At 36.8% G+C, this 18238-nt stretch overlaps 1 protein-coding gene across 10 annotated transcripts in view; it reads right to left on the bottom strand.

Moving 5' to 3' along the window:
• The window catches only part of NSD1 (nuclear receptor binding SET domain protein 1), a 146595-nt gene that overhangs the window by 9036 nt on the left and 119321 nt on the right, over positions 1-18238 (bottom strand). For all 10 annotated transcript variants that reach the window (XM_019450430.2, XM_019450436.2, XM_053907120.1 and 7 more), the window contains 7 exons: positions 17223-17379; positions 15503-15708; positions 11453-11565; positions 6723-6992; positions 5273-5389; positions 3852-3993; positions 928-1034 (listed from right to left, as the gene is read on the bottom strand). In XM_019450430.2, the coding sequence (XP_019305975.2) occupies positions 928-1034; positions 3852-3993; positions 5273-5389; positions 6723-6992; positions 11453-11565; positions 15503-15708; positions 17223-17379 (1112 nt within the window). The remainder of the gene's footprint in view (positions 1-927; positions 1035-3851; positions 3994-5272; positions 5390-6722; positions 6993-11452; positions 11566-15502; positions 15709-17222; positions 17380-18238) is intronic.

The following is an 18238-nucleotide window of genomic DNA, read 5'->3' as shown; positions in this document are numbered from 1 at the left end:
TAACCAACCAACTAATGAAAAAAAATATAAAGATAATTTTGTTATTTAACAAAAGAATATTTTGTGGGTGTTCATCATCTTCATGTGTTTTTGAACCCCTTTAGTTATTGGTTTCTATGCTAATTTGCATTTTTCAGTTCTTAATATTGACTTCTATAATCAAAAAAGCATAATAGGAAATACCCAATTGGAGTCATTGTGTAGTTTACTCTTCATCAAAATTAAACTTCAATTTTCAATGTATTTTAACTTATGATAGAGAAATCTAGATGCATGTTCATCTATTATGGTCCATCCATTATGTAAAAAATTTAACAGTCACTAAAGATGATAGTTAAGAAGACGATGTAACAGCAAGGAAAAAAATTTTATAGTATTTAAGATACAGACTTGCAAGCAATTCTTTACATTTACAGAATTGTAGATCAGTTAAAATGTACATAAAAACCCAGGAAGTAAGACACAACAATATTTATACTTTGTTAAGATGAAAAGATTAAGGGTCCTATGTTTATCTACAGTGTTATACTACATTTAGAATCTTAAATTCAATATTGGATTTTTTGATAGCTTTAAAAGAGAGAGAGAGGGAGACACAGACACCAAGAATGTAAGAAGCTTATTAGGAAATGTAAGTGAGATTAGCTGAGACCAATAAAGACATGGAAAGTAACCTACTTTACGGATTCCTATTTTACAGTTTTTTTAGCTAGAAAGGTATCACCAATTAGAAGTCAGACTGCTTAAAACACATCAACAATACCCAAAGATCAGCTCTTGTATAACCAAACTGATCATCAGAATGCTTATTTAAGTGCCAGACCCCAATGTTTTAATTCCAAAGAGACATCTTAAAGAGTCAGCCGTGCCACTGGTTAGGGAGGGAGGACCACACCATTATTCCCGATGGAAACGTTTGGAAGGTACCTTTGGCCTTACACCCAAAAAGCCACTGCAGTTTGGGGCTCCACATTTGCAAACAGTCTTTCCATTCCCAAGACATTCTAGGTTGTAGTTGAAGGTAAGTTCAGTGCCTGCATAAAAGACCATGAATATATTAACATCTATGGCTTTGATTACCTTATTTCTTTAAAAAAATTTTTTTTAATGTTTATTTTTGAGAGAGAGACCGAGCAAGCGCACAAGCAAGCACGGGGTAGAGACAGAGAGAGAGAGAGAGAGAGACACAGAATCTGAAGCAGGCTCCAGGCTCCAAGCTGTCAGCACATGGCCTGATGCAGGGCTGAAATGCACAAACTGCGAGACCATGACCTGAGCTGAAGTTGGGATGCTTAATTGAGCCACCCAAGTACCCCTAATTACGTTATTTCTGTATTAATCATAAAGGATACTGACTTATTAGAGAACAAAACTTTGGGAGGGTAGGAAGGGATTTACTAACTCTAACACCACTATATTAATAAATTCTAATCCTGTAAAATTATTAATCAGCAAATACACTTAATAACAGAAAAACATAAATGGCTCAGCAACTTAGTATTTAAAATAGCCTTTACTACAGACATGTTAATTATCCCAAGTTGTTTGTTTTCTAACCCATTCAGGTACTAAATATATTAATTCATTACCAAAACCTAACAAACAACAACTCATTGTATACAGTGATTTGCTAGGCACTAGGAATGCAAGTATGAAGAAAACACCTGTTGTTCTGTGCCAAACCTGGCAGAACTTAAGTAAGAGAGACATCTCAATACAGAGTAATGCCAGAGAACTCTATACCACAGACCTAAGGTCTGGCTTTAAATCCCTGTTACTACAATCTAGCTGGGTGATCTGAGCCCTGAGTACATTTGTTAAATGAAGAAACAACAATAATCTCACAAGCTTGTTTAGAAAATTTGGCATAATGCACATAGCAGTAATTTGTAAACTTTAAAAAGAGATGTACAGGGGCTCCTTAGTTGGCGCAGTCGGTTGAGGGTCTGACTCATTTTGGCTCAGATCATGACATCGTGGTTCGTGAATTCATGCTCCACATCAGGCTCTGTGCAGATGGTAAGGAGTCTGCGCCTCCCTCCCTCCCTCCCTCCCTCTCCTTGTCTCACACGCACTCTCTCTCTCTCAAAATAAATACATGAGCTAAAACAATTAAAAAAAAAAAAAACAAAGATGTACAGATTTAAGATACAAATTGTCCCCTTTCTGTCAAAAGTGCATTTTATCAGAGCAAAGAGCAAAGAAAACACACCAACATTCAAATTCAAAGCACATTAGGGAAAGCCTAACAAAATAATTCTCTATATGTATACAAAAGAGACTATTTCTGGGTGGGGGTAATGGTTCACCATTAACATATAAAATGATAATCATTAGGTCAAAATTATCAAATCTTAGGAAGATTTCCCATTGCAGACTGACCTATCTTCCATCAGTGAGACTAACCAATACATATAGTTTTTCATCTAATATTGAATTAATATAGATCATTATTTGCTTATTTGGCTAAGCAAATTATAAAGCAGCTGCCTTACATTTAGGGGTCCAAATGGTTCGAATCACTCATGTCCTGGTGAGGTTCACAATGTAAGGAGCTTACAGGAACTGAAGACTGACCCAGATAACAGCAGGGTTATGTCTCCCCTCTCACACCCACTGTGAAATACCACACTGAATGATAGATAATTCTATTCATACAATTCCATTCTTATTACACAATTTATAAGTATATAACTGAATTTTTATTAATTTAATGCACTTATAAAGCAACTCAACCATACATATACAAAGTTTAAGATAGCAGGATACTTGACATAACCTGCTGCTTACCCACCATCCACTATATAAACATACTGCACAGAGAATAAATCAGAAGGTACCGGTACACATAAAAGAAAGACTCATATGTTTCTAGAAAAGAGTCCAATATACAATAATCCTTGAGAGGTCTGCACTTAGGGGATGGCAAAGGGCGATGGAGAAAAGATAAACAAGGAGTATGATACATGTAGTAGACAAAGTATAACAGGTATGTGAAGAATCCACGAAGCTGAATGAGATGAGAGCAAGCTGAAAAGTTCAGACTCTACCTGCCAAGGCTGCAGCTCCCACAGACACTCCACATAGCACTGAGCACATTCTGTCTCATTCCCCTTATCCCACCCATGCAGACTGGAAGTCAAGTGAGAACAAGAACAAGGTCTGTGAATTCCCACACCATGCTACTTGAGCTAAGTGAATATGGGAGAAAAGAGAAGAAAAACTTGTGCCGAGATTGGTAGAGGAATCTACCCCCAGGGATAAAGACTATAAAGTTCCAAGTACAAATGTACTGAAAGCAGTCAGGAGAGATTTAAGAACTAAAGTCATGTGGCTAACATTTGAGTAATTAATACACAGGACACTCCTCCAGGGTGGTTAGAAGTGCCAGACTTAAGAATTCAAGTAACATAGGTATACCATATACCTCGCATTTTTGCAAGGATTAAATATAATATGCTTGGAACAGTGTCTGGCAGTGGTGCCAGGGGCTGAGGAGAGAGAAAATGGGGGTTAGCATTTAATGGGTGCACAGTTTCACTTGGGGAAGATGAAAGGGTTATAGACATGGATGGAGGTGTTAGTTGCACAACAACATGAATGGATCTAATGCCACAAAATTATACACATTAAAAAATGGTTAAATGATAAATTTTATGTTATGTATATTTTACCATACCACCACCACCAAGAAAATACTCCAAGCCAAGTACCACCTGGTACCTGTAAGTCTTTTATATATCCTCAAGAATTTGCAAACCTCATTTTGGGATTATGGGGCATATGGGAATTTTTAGATGCTCAAACCTGACATTCCTTTCTTAGCTCCAGAATCCTTAATTGATTCTTACCTGCTTTAATGTCACTCAGGGCAAAAAGACCAACACGGGTATCTCCATTCACAGACCATTTCTGTGTTTCACAGTTGGGCTGGCAGCAATGATTCATGAACCGAGCATAATTTCCTTTGGGACCAGCGTCAATGATTCGGTCCTAGAATTCCAAAAGATGCTGCTCATTAGACACTTCCTGTGTATTTTAATAAGCTAGAATTCCTACTTGTCAAATCTGACTCTCCCAGGAGTGGTTCTCAAAGTGTAGTCACTAATCCACATCTGTTACTTGCTAGAAATGCAAATTCTTGGGCTGCACCTCAGATATACTAAAGCAGAAACTTTTAGGTGGGGCCTAGCAATCTGTGTTATAACAAGCCTACTAGATGATTATGATACATGCTGAAGTTTAGGACCACTGTCTTAGAAGCAGCAGCTTGTCCCATCCTCTCAATTAGGTAGTCCTGAACCCTGGCTACACATTAGACATCACCTAAGTAGGGGGCACCTGGATGGCTCAGTTGGTTAAGCGTCTGGCTTCAGCTCAGGTCATGATCTCAACAGTTCATGGGTTTGAGCCCCATGTCAGACTCTGTGCTGACAGCTCAGAACCTGGAGCCTGCTTCAGATTCTGTGTCTCCCTCTCTTTCTGCCCCTCCCCTACTTGCACTCTCTCTCTCAAAAATAAATAAAAGTTAAAAAAATTAAAAAAAAAAAAATCACCTAAGCAGATTTTAATACTGATAATGTGACCCCATCTCAAACTAAGATGTGAATATCTGGAGGTGATGATCTCATAAACCAAAGGGTTCAACTTGATAAATGTTCACAAAGTTTCACACCAGGAAAGAAATCTGTTGTAACAGCCAGTGAAAGAGGTGGAGGTGGGGAGCTGGCAGACCCTAATATTCAGATACTAGGAAGAATCTGATACACAGAAAATAAACACACTAAGATGCTAGAATCAGGAATGAGTCCCAAATAGAATTCTAGGCACCAATGAAATGCAACTCATCAGCAAATTCCTATAATTGGAAAGATGAGTTGGGTTCAGAAGCTGAGTTCTAAAATCAATTTTTAAGACCTTCTTAATGTACTAAATATTAACAAATCAGCTTCTCAATCTGTAAAGCAAAAGGGTAAAAGAATGATTATTTTACTTTGTTGGCTTCAAGTTTTAATCCTATAGGAAAAACTAAAAGACATAATACCCAAATTAAACAGTTCAAAAAGAAAGCAAATAGCTTTGTTGCCTCTGGCAATGAATGTATACCAAGAAATGGGCAAACTGAGCTACTCCAGAACCTTGACCAAGCAATCCCTATAAATTTAAGGGAAAGACATTATTTTGGGTGGTGAATCCATGCCTACAAACACTATGACTAGGACAATATCAATTTCACAATCTTATAACAATGGAAGTAACACAAATTACTTACTTTGTCTAGGGTAAGCATATAGAAATTAGTGATATCATGTTCTTGGGCATAACGGATTCGAGCTCTGCATTCTTCTTCATCTATTAGCTCACCCACATACTCATTCACAAATTCACCCTAGAACAAGAAATAGCTCTTAATGGCAAAAAGCACAACTGTGTTCCCAGGTAGACCTTATTTTTTAAAAAATTAATGAAAATAACAATCTCCAAAGAAGTTCATGTACACGTAACTAGTCACTTTAGCAAAGGATTATTCAAGAAACACAAATACGATGCTTCAACTATTTGACAATGAAAACCACCTCCCCACTCCTATCATGGTTACCAGGAGAAAGACTGGGATACACTGGACAATGAAGATCAACCAAGATGAAAGTAAGTAAACTAGGCCTCCATTATAATGCTGACATGGATAGTTGAACCCTTTAAGTGCCCCCAAACCTGAAAGTCAGTTTCCCTAAACTATGATCCTTTTCCAGAGAACGTGCTCTGTCTGCTGCCTTTCCACATTTTACAATACTGTCCTCCTGACACTGTGGCCATACTAGCTTTCACTCTTGCTGTCCACCTTGCCTGCAATGCTTTAACACTCAACTAGTCTAAGCCAACAACTATTTGTCTTTCAATTTTCAACTTAAAATATTCTCAGAGTCAAAGCTAGTTTCAGGCCCTTTACCATTTACCACTGCCTCCAGAACCCTTTGTGCTTCCACACTGGGTGATTACTTGATCAATGTCTGCCCCCCTTAGAATGTAAACTTTATGAAAACATGAACCATGTCTCTATTATTGATCACTGCATTTGGAGCACAATGCCCAACACACAGTAGATAATAACCACTTAGCAAATAACGAAACAGATATTCACTTCCTTTTCTAGAGACAAACTTCAGAATTCTTCAGAAAGCATAACTAGAATAAAGTTTATTTTATTAAAATGTCAAAATTTATTCTACACAAAGACTACATAATATTATCAGAAACTTGCAGGTCCTTCTAAGTTTGAAATTGTAGATGTTAGTGTGCTTTTTAGTACAGAGGGCCTAATCCTCTTCTTCATTTTCCATGAACTCAAACCCAGTGAAAACAGATTTTATTAGGTGATTAACACCTTTGTATCACATGTTCATTATCCCCTTTCTCTTAACTACAGGTTCCAGGATTGTCACAAAAGAGCAAATAAGGTCACAGTATCTCTATGAATTCCCTTCATTTTTTCATCCTCATACACAGTGAACATGTTTAATACTAAGGACTTTAGAGGTAAAGGAGACTTTCCCAAGCCTATAAACTCTAGAAGGACACAGCAAGACTAATAGTAAGGTTAATCCTTAACTATCTTATCTTCCCTCTAATGATCATCTCCTATTCATCAAGAATAACTACTCCTATTAAGCAAATGCAAAGAAGAAAAAAAAAATCTATAAATTATGAAAAACTTTCTTCACCTTTTTAATATCGGTTTTTGTCCGGAGACCCCAGCCCCTCTGTAATGTGCGAAAAATTTCAACCTCTGGATACTGGCGCTTAGTGAAGCACTGGTTTTGGCAGCGTCCTCCGGCAGGACATACTGTGGGGTGGCACTCATAGAGCAGCATGCGGTTGATACACTCGGAGTCTATCCCACAGGGGTTATCATCAGTAGCTTTACAGTTGCAACGGGGAATTTCAGACAAGTCTGCAGTAAAGATTTGTACCCTGCCAATAGGACGGTTCACCTGGAAAAGAAATACATACTATAGAACATCAGGCAAGCCAACACAAGCCAGTTTAGGACCTATTAAAAGATAGACGTCTTTTCCTTGAAGTTGAATGCCACATTTTACAGGATTTTGAACTTAGTGGCATTATTCACAATAGCTAAAATGTGGCAAGAACCCATATACATCCACAGATAACACATGGATATACAAAATGTGGTATAAATAATGGAATATTATTCAGCTTAAAAAGAAATTCTGACACATGGTATAACATGGATGAACCTGAAGTACATTATTGTACATGAAATAAGCCAGTCACAAAAAGACAAATACTGTATGATTCCAACTTATATAAGGTACTTATAGTAGTCAAAATCATAAAGACAAAAAGTAGAATGGTGGTTTTGAAGAAATGAGAAGAGGGGAGAATGGGAAGCTAATGTTTAATGGGTAGAGTTTCAGGTTTACTAGATGAAAAAAAATACTAGAGATATATGGTGGTAATGGCTGCAAACATTATGAATGCACTTAATATCACTGAACTGTATGTTTAAATAGGATTAGGCTGATAAATTTTATGTTATCTATATTTTACAATAAAAAAATTTGAAAAAAGATTTAGGCACGTTTGACATAAAGCCTTACTTAATATACAAATTATGAATCCCACAAAAAATTTTGAAAATCACTTTAAAAAATGTAGTTTAAAAGCTGGTACGCCAAAGTGAACTCTAAACTGAGTTTCTGCTATTACCACATGGTGGCACCACTTTAGCAGCTACGTTAAAAAAAAAATTCTTAAATTATAATGGCTTGCATGAGAAGGTCTTTGGGTAACTGAGGTTCCTGTTATGTGAAGATATATTTTAATATTTAATACCGTAATATGAAATCTTTTTAATAGACTATAGCAATGTCACTCATGCATTTATTTAGTAGTAGTCAAAAACAGTGAAAATCTGCTGCGGTAAAACACAGAGGTCAAACAGCTGCTATAACACTGAAGCCATTAGTTTTTCAAATGCTGGTAGCAACAATTTGAGGCAAAAAACAGACATTTCATAATACAGGTGGATCTGTGTACTATGAGAATGAGTCTCCCCTACCTGATATTATTTCATGGGGAATAGTCAAACTGTGAGTCTTTAAAAACTCAACCCTTTCATAAAAATTGGCTATTCAGGAATTTTATCAAAATTTTGATAAATCACTTGTTAACATTGTTGTGAGAATAAGAAATACAAGTAAAAGTTATAGTACAGAGCTTACTACAGCCTCTTAAACATGGTAGATATTAAAATTAAGTTGTCCTTTTAATATCTTATTTATTTATCTATCTATTTATTTATTTATTTATTTGAGAGAGAGAGAGAGAGAGAGAGAGAGAGAGAGAGAGAGAGAGAGAGAATATGAATCTTAAAAGGAGGCTCCATGCTCAGTATGGAGCCCAATGCAGGACTTGATCCCACGACCTGGGATCATGACCTGAGCTGAAATCAAGAGTCAGATGCTTAACTGATTCAGTCAGCTAGGCACCTATTAATGTCCCTTTTAAGTATTTGTCACATCAAATATTTGAGATTACCCTATCTATTCAATCTAAAATCACTATGATTAACAAAAGTTATTTCCACCCGCTAAATTCTCAAAAAGTTTCATTTCTAACATTTTAGTTTTTGCCTACTGTTTAACAATATCATAAAATCTCCACTGTCTTTGCAGAAATATAATGTCTTCAAACCAGTTCTCGATAGCACCTTAGAAGGATGTAACTCTACCAGATCTCTTCCCAGATTTTTCAAATACTGGTAAAAATTGTAAACTTCTTATTAATGGAGGAATATTGTTACCACATGAAGTTATACTATTGAAGGCATACTATTACCACTGAGGTCACAAAACTCAAGAAAGCAAATTCTAAAAGTATAGAGGTAAGGACTAAGTTCAATCACCTCAGACTGCAGGTCCTACAAATAGGGCACTTGAACATGCACCTGTCTCAAGATGAGTACCCTTACCTGACCTCCCTCCCACAAAATTTTCATCCTACTCCTTTTCTTCTATAAAAATATGTTTCAATCATTCGGAAGATCTAATCTAATTTGTTACTAATCCCAAGTAAGTTTCTTGCCTAACATAACATAAAGCAAAACAAAAAAAACACATTGTTTAGTAAGAATAAAATATAAATATGTAAGTACAGTTAAATTTAGCTCACTCTAGATCAGAGATTGACAAACTTTTCCTGTAAATGGCTAGATGGTAAATTTTAGTCTCTGAAGGGTATAGATTTCTGGTGCATGTAGCTTAATTCTGTCATTGGAGCACAAAAGTAGCATAAGACAATTTCTAAAGAAGCATGGATGAGTGTCAATAAAACTTCATTTATGGATACTGATACTTGAATTTCATATAATCTTCATGTCCTGCTTTTCATTTTTATATTTTTCCCAACCAGAGTAGGCCAGATTTGGTCCATGGACTGTTGGTTGGTTTGCCAATGGTTTGCCATTTGGTCCATGGACCACAGTTTGCCAACCCTTGATCTAAAACTTTTTCCTGGAAATATATTTGTTTATAAAAAGGTGGGACGGTGTATGAAGGAAAGAAGTTGGCTTCTAAATTCTGTGATTTAGATCACTCACAAGAAGTTTCTCTCTCAACAGCTCAATATGGCTGACGTGCTACTCAGAAATGCCTCCCTTGCTATTATCTGACATCTATGACTGTGGGAAACCAGATTACTTTCCCCTTTTTGAGGCCTAACTACACTTAGATCTCTATGCATTATATCTCCATGCACAATAACTCCACTTAACTCTCAGTATATCACCACCAGTGTCCACTTAGACTCAATTTTAGATTGAGTCTCTTTTCATCAGTTTTATTTGTAAGGATTTATATTTTATTAATCTTATTCTTTCTTACAGGTCTTCCAAAGATCAAAAGCCAAATTTACCTTTTTTTAAAAGGGGGAGGGGGGGGAACCACCCTCATTCTATCTTGCAACTACCATGTACATCCATTAAAACCCTTTTAAAAATCTAAGCTATATTATGGAATTTTAGTGTTCCTAATTTCCTATATTTCATAACATTTCACTATTTTATCATTACTCATAGTTACTCATCAGTGATTCCCAACTCTGCCAATAAAGATTTAACTGACAAGAAAACAGAAAAATAATGAAATCACCAAAGTTCGTACATGCAAGAGTTCAACACTCACATTTTAGTTTCTGTATGGCATTGCCCAAAGTGCTAAATCATCTTTCCAGAATGTATTAAAGAGTCGAGATAACATCTTTGTAGTCTGCTTTTAGTAGGGTTGCTTTATTGAGCAAATAAAAATCCCAGACACCTGATTAAATTTGAATTTCAGATTGAAAAAAAAAAAAAATAGGTTTCTAGTTTAGGTATGTCCCATGGAATATTTGGGATATACTTGACTACATTAGCCTCTAAAGATGGTGAAATTGATCTTTAAGTGAAACCTCAGACTAGAAGACTTTAGAAGCCCAAATATCAATGGGAATACTAATAATAAATTTCTATAGACAAAAAAGAAATATGGTGTTCAGGAATGACATCAGCATAAATACTGTACAACAAGAAACTGGACAGTCTCATTTTGTTAACAAAGTTCATAATAGTATTCTTTCATGTCTTCTAACGTTTGAACACAACTAACTTCTTAAAAAGGTTTTTTGAAAAGAGGTTATAGGAGTGCCTGGCTGGCTCAGTTAAGTGTGTGACTCTTGATCTCAGGGTCATGAGTTCAAGCCCCATGTTAGGTGTAGAGATTACCTATTTAAATAAATAAAACTTAGAAAAAAAAAAGAATAAAGAAGTTTTAGTAAATACTTGTTGAAATGTCTAGTAAATTTGTTCTACATTATTCCTGTATTTTTAACTTCTCTTAATTATTCATAAAAATGACTTAAAACATAAACAAATGCAAAGGATCCGAAGGACCCTGATGATAAACAGTGAGGACTCTTACTCTACTAGGTTCATTAAGGGTTAGGTACAACTAACAGGAACTTTACTGACCTTGGGAAACCCAGTCATAGTGGTCACCTAAAATATCTTTAGTATCAGCCACTACCAAGAAGACTTACCCTGTGTATTATTCACACTATCTCGGGACTATTTATCACTTTTTATCATGGTTCTTGAACCCCCTTCAAACTGCAAGATATTGACTGTGCACATAATCTAATCCAATCTACTTCTATAAAAAGACTTTCCAAAGCAACAGAAAAAATTATAAAACACAACTGATTTTACATAAAAGTGTAGACAAGGTGCTAGGAATGCTGCTCTGGAACTTTTTATCTTCTTTCAAGTTCATACCTCTACCTAAAAGCAACTGTGTTTGTGCTTCCAATCCTCTTCATGAACACAGCAGGAAGAGAGAGAGAGAGATCTATAGGGTCTCTCCTAGAGACAGAGTCTCCTGAGGTCTTTTCTCACCTTTATATGCTTGTAAGGTGGTGGCTTCTTGTCATTCTTTCGGTCTTCCTGCAGCTGTCTTAGCTCTTTTTGTGCCTTTAACTCCTCAAACCTTGCTGCAGCTTCTTGAAGAGCTAAGAAAACACACAGCACAAGTCACTTAATCTTAGGTGGACTTGTTCATTTTGCCTTTTTTTCCCCCTTTAAAGTTGGAGAAAATCCATGTCTTTTACACAAAACTCAACCAGCATTATATGGAAAATTAAGAAGTATATATGACTGCTATTTTCAAGTTAATTTATAGTTCCCAGGGTATTCAGATTTAGCATTAATACAAAACATAATCCACCATTAAATGGCACAATGCAGGCTACCACCTTCAGAGGAAAATTTAAAACAAAAACAAATCCAGCCAAATGATTTGAAAAAGCCCACAAATAACATCTCCTAACAACCAGACTGCATCTGTTCAGCAAAGTCACTGCCCTTCATTAAGCCAAATTCTTGCCTCAGTTCTGAACCTCTTGCCTCCAGAAACACTCCGTCTCTTTAGTGCCAAATAACATGCTACATTCCTTTGGAAGAAATTCAAAATTAAAGTTTTCCTCTCCTTCTTACCCAATTTTCTAGAGTACCTGTCCTATTCCTCTCCTAAGGCTCATTCTGTAAATATCAACTATTAGCTATAAAGATACAATAACAGATCTTCATAGCTGATTTGTATTCAAGTACTATACTTTCATATGCTTGAAAGAGTGTAATATCTTAGAAGTCCAACAAAATCTTAAGATTCTTTCTTTTTCCACGTAAAACTAATTTTTAATTCATTCTCCTTTTTTAGAATTCATTATTCCTGAACCAGGTTAAAAATTCTGAAAAGAATCCCAATTCTTTCCCCTCCTTCCTCTCTGCAGCTTTCCCCATATTCTGTTAGCTATTTAAAGAAAATATCCCCTTTGATCCACCCCTTTTTCTCCATTTCCCTGTCACCATCTAACAGAATTCGTGTTGCCCTGAATCCTCTTATTTTATAATCACTCCTTTCTTCATGCTATTATTCACCATGTCCTGCCTACTCTGTCTACTTAATGTCTATCCAAATACTCATCATCCTCTCCACCCCAGAGTCACTTCACTGTGACAGTCTTATCATCTCTGTTCAGAAGTACTGAAACAGCCATCTCACTAACATTCTGGCTATAGCCTCTCACGTTTATGGTCCTCAAGTTCTACTTAGACAAAAGTTTCTAAAAAGTCTGCTCTGACCATGTAACTTACCTACCTTTTCTGGCAAACAGCCCTGTGTTCCCCAACCCCATCTTCAACTGTACTGCATAGAGGTCACTAACTCAGTTTGTTAAAGATTTAATGTATACTTTCACATATGCTGTCTTGTTAACATTTTCACTGTTAATTTTTTTTTTTAAGTTTAAATGTTTGTTTATTTTTGAGACAGAGCAAGTGTTCTGGGGAAGGGCAGAGAGAGATAGAGATAGAGAATCCCAAGCAGGCTCTGTGCTATCGGCACTGAACCCGACGTGGGGCTCAAACTCATGAACCTTGAGATCATGACCTGAGCTGAAATCAAGAGTCAGATGCTTAACTGACTGAGCCACCCAGGTGCCCCTAAAGTTTATTTTTAGAGGTGGGGAGGGGGTAGGGAGGGAGGGGAAGAAAGAGCATGCCTGGGGGGAGGGGCAGAGAGAGAGGGAGACAGAATCACTGAAAATTTGATGCAGGACTCAAACTCACGAACCGTGAGATCATGACCAAAGCTGAAGTTGGGACACTTAACCAACTGAGCCACCCAGGTGTCCCCCATTTGTTAACTTCTTTGCAGGCAGAGTAGGGCTTAAGAGTTTGGATTCTGGGGTCCAGTTGCTAGAGTTTGAAACCTTCCTCTATCACTTATTGGCACTGGAACCTTGGGTAAGTAATTTTTACTTTTATGATCCTTAGTTTCCTCATCTATAAAATAAGGATAATAACATCTAACTTACAGGGGGTATCACAAGGACTTAAAGCAGAAAAAAACCTGAACAGGGTCTGGCAAACAATAAATGAGAACTATTATTATGGTTCGCTCTTCAAAGTCACTTGGAAAAAAACCATCCAGGACTTCTAACTTTGATCCCCAGCACAGTTATGCTTCCTCTTGGTCTGTTCCCATAGCACACCATGCACATTTTTGCCACAACACTCAAAGAATGGCATTTTGACTGCTTAGATCTCGAATTTGCCCATAAAAACGTGTATTCTTTGAAGGCAGAGGTACCCAGCCAGCCCAGGGTAGAGGCATAGAAAGAGCAGAATCCCAGAGCTTTAGTGGGCTCAGACTTGTGGTATTCCCTACAACTCGACCTTCTCCCCCAGCCTCCGTGGTGGCCAGCTCTATGCAGACAAAGATGTTGCTAAACTGGTCCCCGACCATCCAAGATTACAAGACTCAAGAGCCAAGCTCCTATAGTATTAATACTAACAGCTCATATTTGCACAGAAACGACATGGTCAACAGATAAGTGAGGACCCAATGAAATGACATGAGGCAAATGGAACCTTTGTGAAACTTGTTCCCTATGGACATCATTCTCATTCCTCATCAAGAAAGTTCTACCTGCTTACAATCTTATAAAGAATCTTCATCTAATCAAAAAGTTTCACTATTTTTTAATGTTTATTTTTTTAAAATTAAAGTTTATTTATTTATTTTGGGGGGGGGAGAGAGAGAGAGAGAGAGAGCGAGCGAGCCCAAGCTGGGGAGAGGCAAAGAGAGAGGGAAAGAGAAAACTCTGTCAGCACAGAGCCCAACTTAGAGCTCAAATTCACCAACTGTGAGATCATGACCTAAGCTGCAACCAAGAGTCAGAAACTTAACAGACTGAGCCACCCAGATAACCCTTAAATGTTTATTTTTGAGACAGCACAAGTTGGGGAGGGGCAGAGAGAGGGGGACCAAGGGTTAAAAGTGGGCTACGAGCTGACAGCAGTGAGCCCAATGTGAGGCTTGAACTCATGAACTGCAAGATCATGACCTGAGCCAAAGTCGGAGGGTCAACCAACTGAGCCACCCAGGTGCCCCGAAAGTTTCACTTGTTTAGAATCTCCACCTCACCATGCAGATAAAATCTTACATGTCAATGTCCAAATAAATTAAGAAATAAGAGATACTTATACTGTCTTTCAAAGGACAGCTAAAGGAAGAAAGTAATTATTGTTGATGGCATACCAACTCAACTATGTGCTCTGTGGTTCATGTTTTTATTATCTCACTGAATTCTCAAAGCAACCTTTACTCATTATACAGTAAGAGAAAACTGAGGCTCATAGTTGATTCAACCCCTCCTAGCCCCAAATGTCCTCATTCCTTCACTACCAGGCCAGCTTAAAAAAATCTCTTTTGATTCAGAACATTAATGCTTTCATTTTCAGTATTTTCCTTTATTAACTTCTGGTGAATTTTATTTCTTCCCAACAAATCAAAACAAAAAAAACAAAAAAAAACAAAAAACAAAAACCTTGTGGAACAAACAACTCTACTAGAGATTCTGACTCTTGTCTAACAAACTATACTGTTTATGCTATAAAATAGTTCCAAAGTTCCAGTACTTGATAAGATGCTGAGAAAACAGAACTGATAAAACACTTCCCTCAAGGGGCACCTGGGTGGCTCAGTTGGTTAAAGCGTTTCACTCTTGATTTCAGCTCAGGTCAAGATCTCAAGGTTCGTGGGATCAAGGCCCACATTGTGGGCTAACAGCACAGAGCCTACTTGGAATTTTCTCCGCCCCTCCCTCACTCAGGCTTTCTCTATCTCTCTTTCTTTCTCAAAAGTAAATAAATAAACCAAAAAAAACTCCCTCAAGGAAATTCTAGTTACCTAAAGGTTAGGCTAAAAATAATGAGCTATGTGGATCAAGTTCCCTGTAAAATCCTATAGCTGTAGCTACATAATGCCCCAGAGATCAGAACACAGCAGCTAATGGAATATATGTGAATTCTAACACATAACAGAACAAATACTTGGGTAACAGAGATCTGTGATGGCCTGAGAAACAAAAAGGATAAAGTTACCTTTTTTATATGTCCCATCCACTCCTTTGCCCATCTTATCCTTGCTGCTCACATCACCCTCCATATAGGGAAAGACTCGAGCCTGGTGTGTCCACAGATAGTCATTAGACCCAAAGAATAACACAGGGAACTCGCCAACATCATGTCTCATCTTATCAATATTGGAAGGTACAGCTCGAGGATGGCAGATCTCAGCTGGCCACCACCTGGGAAAGGTGAAAACAAGCAAGGAAACCTTTAGAAGGCTGCAGAATAATTAGGGAAACAAGCTACTTTTTAGGACAGGAATAAGGAATAACAAGGTCTATCCACATTGAAGTCCAACCTAGCCACTTTTACAATCTAACTAGAGAACAAACAAGTAGTATGTGCTGAAAACGCCCACCTTCATAGATATACTCACATATAAAGTTAGATTCAGTTATTCTAGTTTAAAGAATCTATAAAAGGAAACAATAATTTAACAAAATAATAATTATCACATAGATATGAACAAAGCTTTTGACTATAATGTTCACTGAAGAATTATCTTTAAGAATGAAAACCTGGACAGCAATCTAAATGTTCAACAAGAAGGGAATGAATGATAAGGTAACTATGGCACATGATACAATGAAAATACAATTTGGCTTTTAAAAAACTGTTAGGCATATAGAAAAATGACACCAAGAATTGACCCCTAAAATAAAAAAATAAAATAAAATAAAATAAAAAATAAAATAAAATAAAATAAAATAAAATAAAATAAAATAAAATAAAATAAAATAAAATAAAATACATGTAAATTAATACTTTACATGTCCACTTTAGGAAGACAATTTGGCATTAGTTATTTAAGGTGGAAACCCCTATCCTAGAAAAACTCCTGTGCATGTACACTAAGGAACACTGACAAACTGCTCCAAACAGGAAAATGGATAAATTAACTACACTATATCGGAAGTCTATATGAAAAAGAAATGGAGAATGGCAAAGTATGAACTAGAGCACTACACTAACCACTATAAATCTCAGGAGAATAGTGAATGAAAAAAGCAAGTAGCAGGAAAATATAGCATCAATTCCTTTACATAAAGGTCTAAAACGTGCAAAACAAAACATTATACATGTGTAAACATATAGTAACGCAAAGGAATAAAAAACACAAAATGTTGTATAGTCGTTACTGCTAGGAGTGGGGCAACAGTATATTCAGAAAGGGTCATGGAGGGAGCCTCAAGTACCAGCAATATGCTATTTCTTTAAATGGGAGGAACATACATAGGTATGTACTTATGTATGTATGTATCAGAAAGGTAAATTTCTGATTCTCTTAAATCATGCATGTTATGATATTCTTCTGTATATTCCATGATCAACAAAAATAATTAAAAAAAAGAAAAGACACATAAACCATAGGGCTAATTATTTTGAGGGAACATGCATTGGTGTGTCTTCAAGTAAATATGCTAAAATATTAGCAATGTATCTTCCTTGTTATGGGTTTGTTTTCATTCATGAATTTTCCAGAGAATATGTATTATTCCTATAATCACAAAACAGAAAATGAGTTTTTTTCTTTTATAATGAAAAAATTAATAGGGGGTGCACCTTGCTTAATCAGAAAAATTTTTAAAAAAATTTAAAGAAAAAAAAAAGCTAAACACTGTATTTAAGATCCCAAGAAACAGAGGATGGTAAAAAAAAAAAAAGAGTGTCAGTCTCCTTCATGCTCACTCACCTGTATCGTCCAACTTTTACCCAGACAATTTCCCTGTAATGGGGCTTTTTGCCTGCCTTACAATCATTGCAATACCAGTTTCCTTCAGGGATATCAATGTTCAGGCATTCACGATGAAAAGCAGCAGGGCAAGAATCACAGCACAGAAGGCTGCCTCCTGTAGGAATCAAAAAATCTGGCACTCAGAATCACAAGGCCGCATATCATGACCCAGATGAAATAGCTTTTGCTCCTAACCAATTATTTATCTCTCAGCTAAGGACTTAGTAATTTATCCAGAAAGGATTTTCTACAAGAGCATTTATTCCCTCTCCAATATTCCTGTGAACCACAACCTTGGGGGTTTGTTAGATTCACAACAAATAAATATGAGATCTTACTGGCAAAATGAGGTTAGGGCAATGAGGTCAGAAATCAACCTCTAGGGTGCCTGGCTGGCTCAGTCGGTTGAGCAGCCGACTTTGGCTCAGGTCATGATCTCACGGTTCATGACTTTGAGACCCATGTTGGGCTCTGTGCTGACGGCCTGGAGCCTGCTTCGGATTATGTGTCTCCCTCTCTCTCTATCCCTCCCTTGCTCACGCTCTGTCTCTCTTTCTCAAAAATAAACATTTAAAAAATTTAAAAAAATCAACTTCTAAAAATATATACATGCACACATATTTCTTTCTCTTCACACACCAGAGACACACCAAATAAAAAGGATACCAGTGACACACAATGACCAGAGTATGAAGAGCACAAATTTTAAGTGATGTCAATTTTGAGCACCAAGATCATATGACCTTAGGGAATTCACTTTTCTTGCTAAGGTATCATTTCCTCAGTGATGTTTTCCACAATCACATCTATTTGAAGACTAGATAAGTGAAAAAATGGCCCAGTAGTGTCTGACACATACACAGTCTCCATATGGTCAGTTCCTTCCCTCTTTTGAAATTACTCTTTAATCATTTTTATGTTTGGTACTCTGACACCTATGGGCTCTTTTCAGAGTAACATTTATAAATGCATAA

The sequence above is a fragment of the Panthera pardus genome, unplaced genomic scaffold, assembly GCF_024362965.1.
Source record: "Panthera pardus isolate Hobbes unplaced genomic scaffold, ASM2436296v1 HiC_scaffold_2, whole genome shotgun sequence".
Classification (NCBI taxonomy): domain Eukaryota; kingdom Metazoa; phylum Chordata; class Mammalia; order Carnivora; family Felidae; genus Panthera; species Panthera pardus.
The sequence above is the reverse complement of the archived record's forward strand: the minus strand, read 5'-3'. Positions and strand labels throughout refer to the sequence as shown.